Source organism: Bufo gargarizans, chromosome 11 (genome assembly GCF_014858855.1).
Source record: "Bufo gargarizans isolate SCDJY-AF-19 chromosome 11, ASM1485885v1, whole genome shotgun sequence".
NCBI lineage: Eukaryota > Metazoa > Chordata > Amphibia > Anura > Bufonidae > Bufo > Bufo gargarizans.
This window is the reverse complement of record NC_058090.1, coordinates 1,330,492-1,350,697: the sequence shown is the minus strand read 5'-3', so window position 1 is coordinate 1,350,697 and position 20,206 is coordinate 1,330,492. Positions and strand designations below refer to the sequence as shown.

Genomic DNA, 20,206 nt, shown 5'->3' with positions numbered 1-20,206 from the left:
CTACAGGCCGTACAGAGCCCAACCAGGGTTCAATTACTCCTCCTACAGAAGGAGGGTAATAGCACGGGCTGTACAGTATCCAGTGGTAGAGCAAGTACACCACCTATGGAAAGAGGGTAATGCTACAGGCTATATGGTATCCAGTGCAAGGACAATTACTCCGCCTATGGAAAGAGGGTAATGCTACAGGCCGCATGGTATCCAGCGCAAGGGCAATTACTCCGCCTAAGGAAGGAGGGTAATGATACAGGCCATATGGTATCCAGTGCAGGGGCAATCACGCCGCCTATTGAAAAAGGGCAATGCTACAGGCCGTACGGTATCCAGTGGCGAGTGCACATATTCCGCCTAAGGAGGGAAGGGAATGTGGTAGTGTAACTACTCCGCCTATAGAAGGAGGGTAAGCTACAGGGGAGGGAGGTATCCAGCGGTAGTGCCAGGATTCCGCTTACGCTATAGGACGTATGTATCCAGTGGTAGGGGATAGAAATTTTGCCTACAAAATGGCGTGATAACTAGGTTCAGAAGGACCAGATAGCTTCAAGGGTTAATAATATATAAATATATAGTTGTTTTTTGTTAGCTCAATTCTAACAAAATAGAGCTAGGGAAACTGCAGACACATCCGTCTGTACTAATAACCAGCACTGTAAGCCTCAGCAGAGAGCCCAGTGAGCTTTTCCTTAGTACAGTAGTGCTGAGGCAAGGAAAGGGTTAAGCAGAAGGCAGGGGTGTAGCTTATTGGGCAGTTGGTGGGGATTAAAGGGAACCTGTCACCGGGATTTTATGTATAGAGCTGAGGACATGGGTTGCTAGATGGCCGCTAGCACATCCGCAATACCCAGTCCCCATAGCTCTGTGTGCTTTTATTGTGTAAAAAATAATAAAAAATTTTTTTTATACATATGCAAATTAACCTGAGATGAGTCCTGTATGTGAGATGAGTCAGGGACAGGACTCATCTCAGGGTAATTTGCATATGTATCAAATCTTTTTTTTTACACAATAAAAGCACACAGAGCTATGGGGACTGGGTATTGCGGATGTGCTAGCGGCCATCTAGCTACCCATGTCCTCAGCTCTATACACAAAATCCCGGTGACAGGTTCCCTTTAAAGCAAGCCAGGGGTGTTTTTTTATTTATTTATTTTCCTTAATGTATGTGCAATGTTTCAGCTGAGTAGTCTTTTTCCTACAGCTACTCCAATGGCTTTTGATGTCCTGCCTCTCCATACCAAGGGGGTGAGTTGGACCAAGCACGCAGAAGGCGCTCACCCACTTATGCTGCATCTCTAGGAGTAAGCAGAAGTTGCCCCACCCCCCCGAAACCGAGGCCTCAGGTGGAGGTAAGTAGGCCTCCTTGGGGAATATTCACATGGGAAAACCTGAGAAGGGGGAGGGAGGAGGAATGGGGACTAAGAATACTCACCCGTCTGGCGTTTTCTGCCCCCCTGGCTCAACAGCTTTGGTAGGCTACTTCCGGGAACGGAGGCTGGACCTGGTGACCCGAAAGCTGGCAGAATACAGAGGCTTTAGGAACCTCCTTGCCTTTTGGAGACCAGGAACGAGCAGCGGGCTTGGGGACCCCCTGGAATCCCATCTATTGGGTGGGAATGCAGGCAGCTTGGAGACTGCCATCAGCCCAGCTAAAGGAACGATAAAGAGAAAAATTTAAAGAAAAAAATAAAATAAAATCAGCAGACCCGCAAAGCAGGGAGGTCTGCCTCCTACGGACACTAAGCTAAAACTGATTAGCTCAGTATCTGAGAGGAGGAGCTAGCCCTTTTTTTTTTGCTTAGTGTCGCCTCCTAGTGGCAGCAGCTATACCCATGGTCTTCTTTGTCCCCCCAATGATACGAGCGAGAAAAGGATAAAATGGGTGTGAAGAAACAAGCTACAAACGAGAACTCTTCCCAGAATCCTCTTCAGACGATCTGTCCTTACCTGTGCGGCCATGTGGACACTCGCAATAGAAGGACGCCACGCGATCATGGCAGGTGGCTCCATTGTTACAAGCAGCGTTGGCACAGTCATCAATGTTCTCACTGCAGTCCTCTCCGGTCCAGCCGTTGACACAAACACAGTTGTACCCTCCGTGGGTATTGCGGCAGGTGCCTCCATTCTGACAGGCGTTTGGCATCAGCTGGCACTCATCAACATCTTCAGTGCAGTACTGGCCTGTGAGTTGAGAAAGATGGGGTTACTATGTGGCAGCACTCAGATATGAGATGTGGACCTGTCCAGTCCGGAGAACACCGGCAGTTGTAGGTGTTCACTCCATCCACACAGGTGCCTCCATTCTTGCAATGGTTTCCCGAACAGTCAATATTTTACTCGCAGTTTGACCAGAAAATCCTACAAAAGGCATAACATGTATAAAATAAGTCAAAGATTAGCCAAACAGGAAGAATGATTTACTGCCTTCTCAGATCATATGGGGAGGGGGTTTTCATTGATTTACAAAAAATGTGTCCTTAAAGGGACACTGACAGGCCTTCTGAGGATAATCAGCTCTTTATATGCCCCCCTAGGTCTTATAATAAGTTCCCAATTCATATAAGTATCATCCCTGTGCGCATTGTTAAACGTGAAAAATCATCTTTATAATCACCTCTCCTTTCTGCCCAGCCCGCGCCCCAACTGCCGGATCCTTAGACACGCCCATCTCATTAGTATTCACTTCGCTGGACGGTATTTTCCTGTCCCCCGACATTCGGAGATCCTGCGCATTACCGTTTGCATTACCATGAACCAAAAATGATAATGCAAACTAATCCGTTTTGACTTTACATTGAAAGTCAATGGGGGACGGATCCGTTTGAAAATTGAGCCATATTGTGTCAACTTCAAACGGATCCGTCCCCATTGACTTACATTGTAAGTCTGGACGGATCCGTTTGCCTCCGCACAGCCAGGCGGACACCCGAATGCTGCAAGCTGCGTTCGGGTGTCCGCCTGCTGAGCAGAGGACAAACGGTGCCAGACTGATGCATTCTGAGCGGATCCGCATCCACTCAGAATGCATTAGGGCAGTACGGATGCGTTTGGGGCCGCTTGTGAGAGCCTTCAAACGGAACTCACAAGCGGAGCCCCGAACGCTAATGTGAAAGTAGCCTAAGGAGGAATTGTTCGAACGAACAGGTCATGCGACAAAAACTAGGCATTCTAAAAACAAGATTTTTAGAGAAAGGCTACCCCAAAGGGCTGATTCGTATAAAAAAAATAGAAAAGGAAAATCAATCTGATTGTCTTATATAAAAAAAAACAGCCCAAACACAAAGACCAGTCAGATATACCACCAATAGGGGATAAATTTTGTGACCCCCTACAACTCGGCCCACAACAGAATTAAAGAAATACTAAACCGCCACTGGCCTATCTTAGAGAAGGACCCCATTTTAGGTAGTACTGTCGCCACACAACCACATCTAACTTTCCGCAGAGCTAAATCTTTAAAAGAGATGCTAGCACCATCCTGCCCCAAACTCAACCCACTGACCAATATCATGACCACCGCAACCACTAAACCCAAGGGCTCATTCAAATGCTGACCCAGCCGCAGCAAATGTTGCCTCTCGATCAAAAACGGGTTAAAAGAAGTAGAGATCACCTCTTCAGGTGAAAAAATCCCATTATGTAGCCACATGGACTGCAGCACATCTTATCTAATATACATACTGCAGTGCCCATGTGGACTCCAATACGTGGGCCGCACCACCCAGAGCCTGAGAGACCGTATCAATTCCTACCGCTCAAATATAACCAAAAAATACATGAAACATAGTGCCTCGAGACACTTCGCACAAGTCCACTCTGGCAACGCATCTCTCCTGAGTTTGACCCCTATAGAATGTATCCCAAATTCCTTTCGACAATTATGTCAAAAAGAAATGTACTGGATTTTCCGCTTTAATTCTCTTATTCCGTCCGGCCTCAATGAATCTTTAGAACACAATAAATACTAATGATCAATTACATTCTACCATTACTCCACAAGTAAAATAATCCGAATCTCTGGATCCGTGACTCGATACAATAGGGCCGTGACTACATTACTTATTCAAACTTCTTTTACACATGCATGTATCTCCACACATGTATGTGATTTCATGTATGCATAAAAGTTTCCACATTATTTATTAATTTATTTATTTGTACAAATTGTATATCAAATATGTTTTATTTAATGTATGTTTGCCTATACGCATATATGCTCGCATACTATTTATATATTTTTTTATTTATATATTTTTTTTCTATACAAATTCTACATATACGCACATACTATTTATTTACTTATTCATCTATCTATCTATACAAATTCCACATCAAACATGTTCTGTTTATTATATGTTCGCCAAACGCCCATCCCGATGGTCTAATCCAATGTTCCATTTTATGGGCATGCCCCTACATTTTATCTCTACCCGTCATTCACACCCTTTATATTATATTACCCCCACCATTCATATGACAATACAGCTTTATTTTTTACCCGATAGACAGTATAGGACCATTATTTCATCCATTAGACAGTATAGGACCATTATTCTATCATTTAGTCTCTCTCTTCCAGTCAACCCCGATCTTACCCATTTCCCCTTTAATCTATATGTATATCTACACTCAACCTCATTTTTATTCATTTCATCCATATGTATATTGTATATATCTCTATGCAATTATATATATACATATATATGTGCACTTGATCAATAGATATGCCATGTTAGCACAAACCGGATTCCAAAAAAGTTGGGACACTAAACAAATTGTGAATAAAAACTGAATGCAATGATGTGGAGATGGCAAATGTCAATATTTTATTGGTAATAGAACGTAGATGACAGATCAAACGTTTAATCCGAGTAAATGTATCATTTTAAAGGAAAAATACATTGATTCAAATTTTCACGGTGTCAACAAATCCCAAAAAAGTTGGGACAAGTAGCAATAAGAGGCTGGAAAAAGTAAATTTGAGCATAACGAAGAGCTGGAAGACCAATTAACACTAATTAGGTCAATTGGCAACATGATTGGGTATAAAAAGAGCTTCTCAGAGTGGCAGTGTCTCTCAGAAGCCAAGATGGGTAGAGGATCACCAATTCCCACAATGTTGCGCAGAAAGATAGTGGAGCAATATCAGAAAGGTGTTACCCAGCGAAAAATTGCAAAGACTTTGCATCTATCCTCATCAACTGTGCATAACATCATCCGAAGATTCAGAAAATCTGGAACAATCTCTGTGCGTAAGGGTCAAGGCCGTAAAACCATACTGGATGCCCGTGATCTCCGTGCCCTTAAACGACACTGCACCACAAACAGGAATGCTACTGTAAAGGAAATCACAGAATGGGCTCAGGAATACTTCCAGAAACCATTGTCAGTGAACACAATCCACTGTGCCATCCCCCGTTGCCAGCTGAAACTCTACAGTGCAAAGAAGAAGCCATTTCTAAGCAAGATCCACAAGCTCAGGCGTTTTCACTGGGCCAGGGATCATTTAAAATGGAGTGTGGCAAAATGGAAGACTGTTCTGTGGTCAGACGAGTCACGATTCAAAGTTCTTTTTGGAAATCTAGGACGCCATGTCATCCGGACCAAAGAGGACAAGGACAACCCAAGTTGTTATCAACGCTCAGTTCAGAAGCCTGCATCATGTCTGGAAAGGCACCATCAATGCAGAAAAATATATATATATATTTTTTTATATTTATATAACCTTACATATATATATTTTTATACATATATTTTTCCTTTTTAATATAAGATTTTAACATAAGATTTTGGCAATCCCCCCCCCCCCCCCCCCCCCGGCGCCCCAGTGCTAATCCTTCCCTCCACTACCACCAAGCCACTTAGGGGAACAACTAGCACACACATCTTTTTTCCTTCTAATTACATGTTGTAATACAGCACAGAATCTTCTGGTTGTAACCGAGGCTGCCGGAAAATCAGCAAGTCAGAATAAATGAGCTATAATAATCCAGGTGTAATGGCGGCGCGGACCGCCAGCCGCAGTGCACGCACCCAGGATCACGTGCTCTGCTCTTTGATCTCTTTTTTTGGGATAAAATATCCCGGGCCACATGTGCTGCTGAGGACACCTGCTCCACAAGCCCATAAAATCTGGGCGGCTATTGTTGTGCGGCTTTAAAGAACCACTCAGATAAGGTTTGCCCAGTTTGAACATGTCTGGGTGCAGAACTAAGAGGAAGGAGGAAATACCTGATGATTCACAGCGGCTCATGGGATATATGCTGTCTAAATAAAGCTTGGGGACCACAACTCCCAGCATGTCCACATAGACACTACTGTGTATCCAGGGATGCAGACTTCTTCATGCCGTGAGTTTGGCCTCTTGCACACAAATGTATTTTCTTCCCATGTCCGTTCCGTTTTTTTGCTTCAATGGGTCCGCAAAGGAAACTGAAGTTACTCCGTTTGCATTCCGTTTTCGTATGTCCGTTCCGCAAAAAAATGGAACATGTCCTATTATTGTTCGCATTACGGACAAGGATAATACTGTTCTACAAAGGGCCAGCTGTTCTGTTCCGCAAAATACGGAATGCACACGGATGTCATCAGTTTATTTTTGCGGACAGAAAAATACATATGGTCGCAAGTTCGCTCAACACTGGTTACAATATGTAACCAAGAGGCCTTTATGAGAGTCTATAGGCACCCCGTCGCCAGATCTACTGCCCCGATTCGCAGATTCCTATGGGTCCTATAGGATCAATGCTCCCTACACCTCACACATTACATTATCACCTATTAATTCACTGTAGGGATCAGCACTCCCAGCGTCCCTCTCTGTAGGGATCAGTCATTCCATAAAAATGAATGTCTCTGTATGAGGCCTTAATCAGGAGTATCCGGGTTTTCCCTTTAATGTGACCATGCATTTTATTGGTTACAATTAGTGTTGAGCAAACTTGCGATTAGCAACTTCGGGTTATCTAAGAATTCCGTAATGGATTCCGTTACCACAGACCATAATGGAATCCTATAAGAGGCATTCCGTATGGCCATCTATTATGACGGAATGCAATACGGAATGCCTCTTATAGGATTCCATTATGGTCCGTGGTAACAAAATCCATTACGGAATTCTTAGATAACCTGAACACCTAACTTGCAAATCGCAAGTTCGCTCAACACTAGTTACAATATGTACCCAAATCTCTTCCCTACCACCTTTGCCAGATTCATCTTCAGTGCATATTGGAAGTCATTCTGGCTATTTTCTCTTGCAGACTTGTTACTGATTATTTGTTACTGGAAGGCGATTGGCGATAAGTATTTTGTGACGCATCATGTGGCAGCCCCGTATGCTTACTACTGTGTACTGGTGAGTGCCATATTAACCTATACTGAAGTAGTACCAGCAGACAAGTTGGAAAGATTGGCCAAAAATGAACTTTCAAGGCACAACAGTCTAATCTGATAAGAGATCTGCATTACTTCCGATGGTCTAAGACAGGCATGCTCAACCTGCGGCCCTCCAGCTGTTGCAAAACTACAACTACCATCATTCATGGACAGCCTACAGAAGGTGGGAGTTGTAGTTTTACAACCGCTGGAGGGCCACAGGTTGAGCATGCCTGGTCTAAGACAAAACTTTGTAGCAATCTAAAATAAGATAGAAGTGCGAGTATTCTAAACATAGAAGGATAACAAGTATAGGATAATCAGTACTTCGCACATATATGACCCCAGCACATCGCCTTTTCCTTTTGTTTTATATCCACATCCCAGGACTGCAGAATATTTTCAGGGATTAGATGTTGTCTCCTGCTTGCGTATAACGCTGCCCCCCACACCTACACCGCACATGAGCGTTGTACCAGTCAGCACTGCTACATATGGAGCCTCAGAGAAGTAGAATCTGCAGGATACAGCATTTTCTTTGATTGACTGACTGCAAAGGAACTAATGCCCATTATGTGAAATATTCTTTGTAATTATTTCTTATATTAGACAAGAAGAGGGCAAGTCATTATCCAGACTGAGCCCATTGTCTGGAGAAAACTCCTCCTGTCATTCATTCCTATAGGGGATTACAATATATCATCACCCTGATCGTAAAGCCTAATCGACCCATCTCCAAGCCGTACGTCAGCTGATGAGCAGATGCAATGAAGATGCCTACAGGTGCAGATTAGATGTAACCTTGCCAGAAAGCGCTGTCCTATCGATCCGTTTTCTCACCTGTAGGGCATTCGCAGTGAAACTCGTTGATTTTATCGATGCATCGGCCATTGTGTTGGCAGGGGCTGCTGGCACATTCGTCTGTATTGATTTCACAGACCTTCCCTTCATAACCTAACAAATTAAAGGGTAAGAGTTCACATAACGAGACCAGAACAAGGGGGTGCATGCTGCCAATCATCCTATAACCCCAGATGGGCGCACCTGGCATACAGATACACTGGAACCCTCCAATCTGGTCCAGACAAGTGCCGTCGTTCTGACAGGGGTTGGAGAGACACTCATTAATGTCAGTCTGGCAGCGAGGTCCTGTGTAGCCCGGGAGGCAGTTGCACTGGAAAGAGCCCTGGGTGTTGATGCATTTTCCGCCATGCTCACATGGGTTGGCACCTGTATATTGGAAAGAAGGGTTAATGTGACTTTCTATTAATGTTCAATGTTATGTTATTCATTAATTCAAAAGCTCCTTACCAAGAGAACATTCGTCCACATCATGGTTGCAGGCAGGCCCGGTGTAGCCGGAGGGGCAGGTGCAGATGGCCTTGCCGTTCACTGGGTTGGTGTCACAGTTGGAGCCTTCGTTGCAGGGGTTGCTAATACAAGCGTCATCCAGGTGACAAAGCAGACCTGTAATGCAAGAAAGGACGCACACAAAAATAGGATTTTTTTGTGCTTACCTGTAAAATCCTTTTCTTGCTGAGGTCATTGGGGCACACAGAAGACCATGAGTATGGCTGCTGCCACTAGGAGGCGACACTAAGCAAAAAAAAGTGTTAGCTCCTCCTATCGATACTGAGTTAATCAGTTTGTACAAAAGCAGTAGGAGCAGCCAGGCGAAGCCAACAAAACACAATAAAAAAAGGAAGAAAACCGGAGATGGGTAATCATCAAGAACCAGAAGGACCCATCTAGTAGAATCAGCAATGTACATAGAGGGTGGAAGCTGTGTCCCCCAATGAACTCAGCGAGAAAAGGATTTTACAGGTAAACACAAAAAATCCTTTTTTCTCACTTGTATCATTGGGGGACACAGAAAACCATGGGACGTTAAAGAGCAGTACCATGGGGAGGGAACAAGAACAGAACAAATCCAAGGCCGGTCATAAGGCCCCGCACAGAAATGCGGGGGAAAGACACACTAGGAACCCTGAAAAGGGACGGGAAGACCAATTCCCGGGAAGGCCAGCCAGAGAGCAGCTGAATACGCTGAATAGAAGAATGAAGACAAGACAGTCACCAAAAGCAATGGAGCGATTGCGGAAAATACAGGAGAGAAATACGTAGCCTGGATCCAAAGGAAGAAGACGAACTACAAATGGCATCTGGATATCAAGGGCCAAAGAACTGCAGATGTGACAAAACTTGCCCCCCATGGAGGAAGAAGTAAGGATGCCCGAAGGCAAAGGCCCCACACACCATACCGGACTGCCAGAAGAGAAGAACATTCCAGCGGGACCATGACGAACAAGTCAGGGCTAAAGAACCTGGAAGTCAGGCATGAGAATGGCCCACTAGAAAAAAATCCAGAACAACAGAGGAAAGAAGCAGTCTTATACTCCTCGGAAGGCTGCCTGAACTGGCAGACCTAATCGGAAGCTGCAGACAGGAACCAGAGATAGGAAAAATATTGTGCCAGGAAGAGAGTGTGCACCCCGAATGCCACAAAGTCCCAGAAAAAAACTGGTAACAGAACCAACACCACCCGCGCAGGCACCACACAGCAGAAAAGGGGCAAATGAGAACCCAATGGCTATGAACACTGGCCGATCAGGCAGTAACAGTATGTGGGGGAGCGCAACAACTTGCCCTGCTGAAGGGGAGAAGCGGATGTGGCTTAGTAGAAAATCAGCACTTAGGGGTGACAACAAGGGCAGTACGACTGCTCGACCCGGTGAGTGGAGCCATGTAGACAACTCACATATGCAAACTCAACACGGAGGGAATGCTGATGCTGTCACCGTAGTAGATTGTATAGGCAATGCGGTACATTTAAAAGGGAACAAGGCGCTAAGCCAGCACTATAGAAACCAGTAGGTTAAACCAGGTACAGAAAACTTACCAACGCCCAGCAGAAGTGAGCAAAACCCTCAGCCGCAGCATGTCATGGCAGAACATAAGCAAAGTGCACCCTGTGGAAGAAGGAAATGTAGACACAATCACAACTACAACTAGCGAGAAGGCACCATGCCTAGAAGGAGAAATGCTGTGTAGATACCGCTGGAATGCCAGGGCCGATACAAATGGAGGAAGGGGATGAGGAGAAAACCATAAATGTAGTGTCTCCCACCCATGCAAAGACTGCCTCACAGGGGGGAGGAGATAGCAACAACTATGGCCTCTAGGGTCAGAGGAGAGACTCCACCTGAAAATAAGGACAACAGCAATAGCCACCAAGAATTGGTGCTAGCGCAACACTTCACCTGAGAAGGAAGAAAACTAGCAATCAGAGCAGACGTTCCACCTACGCAAGGAGTGTGGACGCCGGGCGTGCCAATGACAATCCACCAAATGAAACTGCCCCTCACAGGGACTCAAGGCAAGAGGAAAGGTATGAGGTATACCAACGGCCTGTTAGAGCTACAGGCCGACCTGGAAGACCAAGACTTCCACATAGGCGCAGACACCAATCCAAACTAAGACTGCCTGAGGAAGGGGGTAGTGTGAAGCAGTCACAGTAATAGTGTCAAAACACCACCTATGACGGGGGATAAGGCGATGGTAGGGACCGTGTCTAGCCAATAGGCCACCCATGGAACAGGATGCCTTGCAACAAGGAACAAATGAGAGTAGTCGGGATAGACAATGTTGAAGCAATTACTCTACCCAAGAAAGAAGGATAACGTAATAGGAGGAACAGTTTCCAGTTGTAGTGGAATTACTCCGCTGACGGAAAGAGGGGAACCTAAAAGATGTACCGGGTCCACTGGTAGTGCAAGCACTACTGGTTGTGCAACTACTCCGTCAATAGGGGGACGGTAATGCTACAGGACCTATAGCACGCAATTGTGGTGCAACTAATCCCCCAATGGAAGGGGGAAAGCCGACAGGACAGATGATATCTAGTATAAGAGTAATTACTCTGCCTGCAGAGGGGTTAATGCAACAGGACGTATGGTATCTGGTGGAAGTGCAATACTCTGCCTTAGAAAGGAGGGTAATGCGGCAGTCTGTCCAGGATCCAGTGATAGTGCAATTACTCTATAGAAGCAAGATAATGCTACAGGATCTACAGTATGCAACTGCGGTGCAACTAAACCACCTATATAAGGGGGAAAACTGACAGGACAGATGATATCCAGCATTAGTGCAATCACTCCGCCTGCGTAGGGAGCAATGCAACAGGACGTACAGGATCCAGTGGTAGTGCAATTACTCTATAGAAGGAGGGTAATGCTACATAATGTCCAGTACCCAGAGTAAGTGCAAATACTTCCACTACGGAACGAGGGCAACGCTACCGGATTTACGGTATCCAGTGATGGTATAAATATTCCGCCCATGGAAAGAGGGCAGTGCTGCCGGACGTATAGGAACAAATGGGATGTAAACACTCGCCGATAGAGGATTAGTCTGCCCATGGAAAGAGGATAATGGTACGGGCCGTACAGTACCCAGTGGAAGTGCCATTACACCACCTAAGGAAGGAGGGCAATGCTACAGGCCGTACAGAGCCCAACCAGGGTTCAATTACTCCTCCTACAGAAGGAGGGTAATAGCACGGGCTGTACAGTATCCAGTGGTAGAGCAAGTACACCACCTATGGAAAGAGGGTAATGCTACAGGCTATATGGTATCCAGTGCAAGGACAATTAGTCCGCCTATGGAAGGAGGGTAATACTACAGGCTGTATGGTATCCAGCGCAAGGGCAATTACTCCGCCTATGGAAGGAGGGTAATGATACAGGCTATATGGTATCCAGTGCAGGGGCAATCACGCCGCCTATTAAAAAAGGGCAATGCTACAGGCCGTACGGTATCCAGTGGCGAGTGCACATATTCCGCCTAAGGAGGGAAGGGAATGTGGTAGTGTAACTACTCTGCCTACAGAAGGAGGGTAAGCTACAGGGGAGTGAGGTATCCAGCGGTAGTGCCAGGATTCCGCTTACGCTATAGGACGTATGTATCCAGTGGTAGGGTAAAGAAATTTTGCCTACAAAATGGCGTGATAACTAGGTTCAGAAGGACCAGATAGCTCCAAGGGTTAATAATATATAAATATGTAGTTGTTTTTTGTTAGCTCAATTCTAACAAACTAGAGCTAGGGAAACTGCAGACACATCCGTGTGTACTAATAACCAGCACTGTAAGCCTCAGCAGAGAGCCCAGTAAGCTTTTCCTTAGTACAGTAGTGCTGAGGCAAGGAAAGGGTTAAGCAGAAGGCAGGGGTGTAGCTTATTGGGCAGTTGGTGGGGATTAAAGCAAGCCAGGGGTGTTTTTTTATTTATTTATTTTCCTTAATGTATGTGCAATGTTTCAGCTGAGTAGCCTTTTTCCTACAGCTACTCCAATGGCTTTTGATGTCCTGCCTCTCCATACCAAGGGGGTGAGTTGGACCAAACACGCAGAAGGCGCTCACCCACTTATGCTGCATCTCTAGGAGTAAGCAGAAGTTGCCCCACCCCCCCGAAACCGAGGCCTCAGGTGGAGGTAAGTAGGCCTCCTTGGGGAATATTCACATGGGAAAACCTGAGAAGGGGGAGGGAGGAGGAATGGGGACTAAGAGAATACTCACCCGTCTGGCGTTTTCTGCCCCCCTGGCTCAACAGCTTCGGTAGGCTACTCCCGGGGAACGGAGGCTGGACCTGGTGACCCAAAAGCTGGCAGAATACAGAGGCTTTAGGAACCTCCTTGCCTTTTGGAGACCAGGAACGAGCAGCGGGCTTGGGGACCCTCTGGAATCCCATCTATTGGGTGGGAATGCAGGCAGCTTGGAGACTGCCATCAGCCCAGCTAAAGGAAAGATAAAGAGAAAAATTTAAAGAAAAAAAAATAAAATAAAGGAAAAAAATAAAATAAAATCAGCAGACCCGCAAAGCAGGGAGGTCTGCCTCCTACGGACACTAAGCTAAAACTGATTAGCTCAGTATCTGAGAGGAGGCGCTAGCCCTTTTTTTTTTGCTTAGTGTCGCCTCCTAGTGGCAGCAGCTATACCCATGGTCTTCTTTGTCCCCCCAATGATACGAGCAAGAAAAAGATAAAATGGTTGTGAAGAAACAAGCTACAAACGAGAAATCTTCCCAGAATCCTCTTCAGACGATCTGTCCTTACCTGTGCGGCCATGTGGACACTCGCAATAGAAGGACGCCACGCGATCATGGCAGGTGGCTCCATTGTTACAAGCAGCGTTGGCACAGTCATCAATGTTCTCACTGCAGTCCTCTCCGGTCCAGCCGTTGACACAGACACAGTTGTACCCTCCGTGGGTATTGCGGCAGGTGCCTCCATTCTGACAGGCGTTTGGCATCAGCTGGCACTCATCAACATCTTCAGTGCAGTACTGGCCTGTGAGTTGAGAAAGATGGGGTTACTATGTGGCAGCACTCAGATATGAGATGTGGACCTGTCCAGTTCGGAGAACACCGGCAGTTGTAGGTGTTCACTCCATCCACACAGGTGCCTCCATTCTTGCAATGGTTTCCCGAACAGTCAATATTTTACTCGCAGTTTGACCAGAAAATCCTACAAAAGGCATAACATGTATAAAATAAGTCAAAGATTAGCCAAACAGGAAGAATTATTTACTGCCTTCTCAGATTATATGGGGAGGGGGTTTTCATTGATTTACAAAAAATGTGTCCTTAAGGAAATGGTTTCATGATGTGAATGATCAAGATGGTGTCCTCAGCCGTGTGTAGGCGAGACGCTCGAATTGCTCCAGGACTGAGTACATTATGGCACCAGTCCCTGTAGACCCCCAACAAGGGGGCCATCCTCGCGGGTTTGCAGTAGATGGAGGGCAGTCACTCTCAGTTACATGCAATCTGTTGTTTTGTTTGCAAAGTGCAAGAGACATTGAGCAACGAGTAAGATTAGAGCATCTGGCGCAGCCATCAACGGGCAGGGCCGGGACAAGTCGTAAAACTTGTGATAGCAGACTTCTATTGCTGCCGCCATCTTGATTGTTGGAAGCTGGATTGTTGGAAGCTGGAACACAAGACCAACATGTGGCAAGTTACTCATTAGATTAAACAGACTACTGCCGGTTCCTATCAGGGCTTACAGCACACTAAGCCTGGGCCATAACGCTCACTATTCCTCAGCTATTCCTCCTGTGCACATGTAAGCTCTGCCGACAACTCTGTCCCCCCACCGACCTCTCTGGCATGTTGTAATACCTTAGAGACTCCAGTCGCCTCATCACACTATTAGACAAGATCCACTGGTCTAGCGATATGCTCTAGGCTACCCTAGACGTATCGGCACTGTACAGCAACATCATCCACTAGTTGGGCATAAACGCAGTAGATAGATTTCTCTCCACAGATCCTTTTATGCCCCCCACGCAGAAGAATTTCATTTTAGATTCCATCTCATTCATTTTAAACCATAACTATTTTAAATATAAAAATATATTTTTTTATCCAAACAAGGGGTACTGCAATGTGTACAAAATTTGCCCCATCTTACGCAAATCTCTTCATGGGAGCGTTCGAAGGGACAATAGGCCTTCTACACCACCCCAATATTTTATTCTATAAACGGTATATCGACTATATAGTTTTTATCTGGAAAGGCGAACGCACTACCCTGGAACAATTTGTCCTCAACCTGAATTCCAATAGTTGGAATCTTAATTTCACTGCCCACTTAGATCCAAACCATGCAACCTTCCTTGATTTGGAACTATTGATTAATAGGGACCGAATTGATACAAGCACACACTTTAAGACAGTAGATGCAAACAGTTACCTAGATTTCAAAAGCTGTCACTACCACAAGTGGAAGTGGAACATTCTGTATGGCCAGATGAGAAGGATTAGGAGGAATTGTTCGAACAACCAGGTTATGCGACAACAACTAGGCTTTCTAAAAACAAGATTTTTAGAGAAAGGCTACCCCAAAGGGCTCATTAAAGACTCGTATAAAAAAATAGAAAAGGAAAATCAATCAGATTTTTTTATATAAAAAAAACAGCCCAAACACAAAGACCAGTCAGCTATACCACCAACAGGGGTTAAATACAAATATAATTTTGTGACCTCCTACAACTCGGCCCACAACAGAATTAAAGAAATACTAAACCGCCACTGGCCTATCTTACAGAAGGACCCCATTTTAGGTAGTACTGTCGCCACACAACCACATCTAACTTTCCGCAGAGCTAAATCTTTAAAAGAGATGCTAGCACCATCCTGCCCCAAACTCAACCCACTGACCAATATCATGACCACCACAACCACTAAACCCAAGGGCTCATTCAAATGCTGACCCAGCCGCAGCAAATGTTGCCTCTCGATCAAAAACGGGTTAAAAGAAGTAGAGATCACCTCTTCAGGTGAAAAAATCCCATTATGTAGCCACATGGACTGCAGCACATCTTATCTAATATACATACTGCAGTGCCCATGTGGACTCCAATACGTGGGCCGCACCACCCAGAGCCTGAGAGACCGTATCAATTCCTACCGCTCAAATATAACCAAAAAATACATGAAACATAGTGCCTCGAGACGATGAATAGAAAGAATAAAGATAGCGGCACTCACCCGGATGTTGCAAGTAGTAACTTTATTCTTGTGAAGTCGGATGCAAAGTTTCAGTAGGCTAGGGCGGACAAGCCACTCTGGAACGCACGATGGACGACTAAAGCCGAGGATACAGCACAGATAAAAGAAAGCCTTCCCAAAGGGCCCTAAATTTCAACAGAGACTCTCTCACAGTCCGCCACCCTATAGGCATAACATTATTATTCTTCAATCACTAAAGGTCACATGACTAGGTTGATTAGACCGGAAGTTAAGCCCCGTCCACTTCCGTTCCACACCAAATTTTGCCGCCATTTGATATCTAATTGGCTGATTACCACCCCTATATATGTATGTTACCATGTACACTTTTGTATTGCATTTTATTTGCTCTTGAGAAAGGGGAGTATACACTCCGAAACGCGTTGAGTTATTAACCATTAAAGAACTCTCCACTTGGAACCCTGGTGTCATTCTTCTGGGACGTGGAGGTGAGTTCATACCACTCTATCAAGTGATCTCGGCGGGGGAGGGAAGGGTATAGGTGTCATATGCTTATCCTATACCGCCCTCCCTGGTGAAGTAAGTCCCCCATCTCCCGCTATATAATATATATATACACACACACACACACACACACACACACATACACAGATATATATTGCACTACTCACCAGTACTACAATATCGTACTGTTATTATTGTTTTGTATACCTCCTATTTCATATTTTAATATCCACAACCTGAGGCTTCTTGTTATAGGAAAATATATACATACAAACCGGATTCCCAAAAAGTTGGGACACTATACAAATCGTGAATAAAAACTGAATGCAATGATGTGGAGGTGCCAACTTCTAATATTTTATTCAGAAAAGAACATAAATCACGGAACAAAAGTTTAAACTGATAAAATGTACCATTTTAAAGGGAAAAATATGTTAAATCTGAATTTCATGGTGTCAACAAATCCCCAAAAAGTTGGGACATGGCCATTTTCACCACTGTGTGGTATCTCCCCTTCTTCTTACAACACTCAGACGTCTGGGGACCGAGGAGACCCGTTTCTCAAGTTTAGAAATAGGAATGCTCTCCCATTCTTGTCTAATACAGGCCTCTAACTGTTCAATCGTCTTGGGCCTTTGTTGCACCTTCCTCTTTATGATGCGCCAAATGTTCTCTATAGGTGAAAGATCTGGACTGCAGACTGGCTATTTCAGTACCCGGATCCTTCTCCTACGCAGCCATGATGTTGTAATTGATGCAGAATGTGGTCTGGCATTATCTTGTTGAAAAATGCAGGGTCTTCCCTGAAAGAGATGACGTCTGGATGGGAGCATATGTTGTTCTAGAACCTGAATATATTTTTTTGCATTCATGGTGCCTTTCCAGACATGCAAGCTGCCCATGCCACACGCACTCATGCAACCCCATACCATCAGAGATGCAGGCTTCTGAACTGAGCGTTGATAACAACTTGGGTTGTCCTTGTCCTCTTTGGTCCGGATGACATGGCGTCCCAGATTTCCAAAAAGAACTTTGAATCGTGACTCGTCTGACCACAGAACAGTCTTCCATTTTGCCACACTCCATTTTAAATGATCCCTGGCCCAGTGAAAATGCCTGAGCTTGTGGATCTTGCTTAGAAATGGCTTCTTCTTTGCACTGTAGAGTTTCAGCTGGCAACGGCGGATGGCACGGTGGATTGTGTTCACTGACAATTGTTTCTGGAAGTATTCCTGAGCCCATTCTGTGATTTCCTTTACAGTAGCATTCCTGTTTGTGGTGCAGTGTCGTTTAAGGGCCCGGAGATCACGGGCATCCAGTATGGTTTTACGGCCTTGACCCTTACGCACAGAGATTGTTCCAGACTCTCTGAATCTTCGGATGATGTTATGCACAGTTGATGATGATAGATGCAAAGTCTTTGCAATTTTTCGCTGGGTAACACCTTTCTGATATTGCTCCACTATCTTTCTGCGCAGCATTGTGGGAATTGGTGATCCTCTACCCATCTTGGCTTCTGAGAGACACTGCCACTCTGAGAAGCTCTTTTTATACCCAATCATGTTGCCAATTGACCTAATTAGTGTTAATTGGTCTTCCAGCTCTTCAGTTATGCTCAAATTTACTTTTTCCAGCCTCTTATTGCTACTTGTCCCAACTTTTTGGGGATTTGTTGACACCGTGAAAATTTGAATCAACGTATTTTTCCTTTAAAATGATACATTTACTCGGATTAAACGTTTGATCTGTCATCTACGTTCTTTTACAAATAAAATATTGACATTTGCCATCTCCACATAATTGCATTCAGTTTTTATTCACAATCAGTTTAGTGTCCCAACTTTTTGGGAATCCGGTTTGTATATATATATTTCCTTGTTAATTATTTTAAAGATTTTTTTTTTTTTTCATTTGTTCGCATATTCATTTATATAACTTTACATGTATATATTTTAATACATATATTTTTCCTTTTTAATATAAGATTTTAACAATCTCCCCCCCCCCCCCCCCCCCCCCGTGCCCCATTGCTAATCCCCCCCTCCACTACCACCAAGCCACTTAGGGGAACAACTAGAACACACATCTTTTTTCCTTTTTTTTTTTCTTCTGATTACATGTTGTAATACAGCACAGCCGATCCTTCGCTCAACCCAACCTCTGCCATGAAGGTTTGCCGGGACACTCCATACACATTAGATGGTCGCAGACATTCCTCTAATATGTACTGGCAGCTTAACTTTTAAAGCCTGGTTTGGAAATCTTCTGGTTGTAACCGAGGCTGCCGGAAAATCAGCAAGTCAGAATAAATGAGCTATAATAATCCAGGTGTGATGGCGGCGCGGACCGCCAGCCGCAGTGCACGTACCCAGGATCACGTGCTCTGCTCTTTGATCTCTTTTTTTGGGATAAAATATCCCGGGCCACATGTGCTACTGAGGACACCTGCTCCACAAGCCCATAAAATCTGGGCGGCTATTGTTGTGCGGCTTCAAAGAACCACGCAGATAAGGTTTGCCCAGTTTGAACATGTCTGGGTGCAGAACTAAGAGGAAGGAGGAAATACCTGATGATTCACAGCGGCTCATGGGATATATGCTGTCTAAATAAAGCTTGGGGACCACAACTCCCAGCATGTCCACATAGACACTACTGTGTATCCAGGGATGCAGACTTCTTCATGCCGTGAGTTTGGCCTCTTGCACACAAATGTATTTTCTTCCCGTGTCCGTTCTGTTTTTTTGCTTCAATGGGTCCGCAAAGGAAACTGAAGTTACTCCGTTTGCATTCCGTTTTCGTATGTCCGTTCCGCAAAAAAATGGAACATGTCCTATTATTGTCCGCATTACGGACAAGGATAGTACTGTTCTACAAAGGGCCAGCTGTTCTGTTCCGCAAAATACGGAATGCACACGGATGTCAGTTTTTTTTTGCGGACAGCAAAATACATATGGTCGCAAGTTCGCTCAACACTAGTTACAATATGTACCCAAGAGGCCTTTATGAGAGTCTATAGGCACCCCGTCGCCAGATCTACTGCCCCGATTCGCAGATTCCTATGGGTCCTATAGGATCAATGCTCCCTACACCTCACACATTACATTATCACCTATTAATTCACTGTAGGGATCAGCACTCCCAGCGTCCCTCTCTGTAGGGATCATTCATTCCATAAAAATGAATGTCTCTGTATGAGGCCTAAATCAGGAGTATCCGGGTTTTCCCTTTAATGTGACCATGCATTTTATTGGTTACAATTAGTGTTGAGCAAACTTGCGATTAGCAACTTCGGATTATCTAAGAATTCCGTAATGGATTCCATTACCACAGACCATAATGGAATCCTATAAGAGGCATTCCGTATGGCCATCTATTATGATGGAATGCAATACGGAATGCCTCTTATAGGATTCCATTATGGTCCGTGGTAACAAAATCCATTACGGAATTCTTAGATAACCTGAACACCTAACTTGCAAATCGCAAGTTCGCTCAACACTAGTTACAATATGTACCCAAATCTCTTCCCTACCACCTTTGCCAGATTCATCTTCAGTGCATATTGGAAGTCATTCTGGCTTTTTTCTCGTGCAGACTTGTTACTGATTATTTGTTACTGGAAGGCGATTGGCGATAAGTATTTTGTGACGCATCATGTGGCAGCCCCGTATGCTTACTACTGTGTACTGGTGAGTGCCATATTAACCTATACTGAAGTAGCACCAGCAGACAAGTTGGAAAGATTGGCCAAAAATGAACTTTCAAGGCACAACAGTCTAATCTGATAAGAGATCTGCATT

At 44.7% G+C, this 20,206-nt stretch overlaps 1 protein-coding gene across 1 annotated transcript in view; it reads right to left on the bottom strand.

Annotated features, from left to right (window-relative positions):
* The window catches only part of LOC122921490 (neurogenic locus notch homolog protein 1-like), a 59,739-nt gene that overhangs the window by 3,749 nt on the left and 35,784 nt on the right, over positions 1–20,206 (bottom strand). Inside the window, exons 10-14 of the mRNA XM_044271487.1 lie at positions 13,483–13,716; positions 8,686–8,841; positions 8,419–8,604; positions 8,215–8,328; positions 1,945–2,178 (exon numbers count right to left, since the gene is read on the bottom strand). Of these exons, the coding sequence (XP_044127422.1) occupies positions 1,945–2,178; positions 8,215–8,328; positions 8,419–8,604; positions 8,686–8,841; positions 13,483–13,716 (924 nt within the window). The remainder of the gene's footprint in view (positions 1–1,944; positions 2,179–8,214; positions 8,329–8,418; positions 8,605–8,685; positions 8,842–13,482; positions 13,717–20,206) is intronic.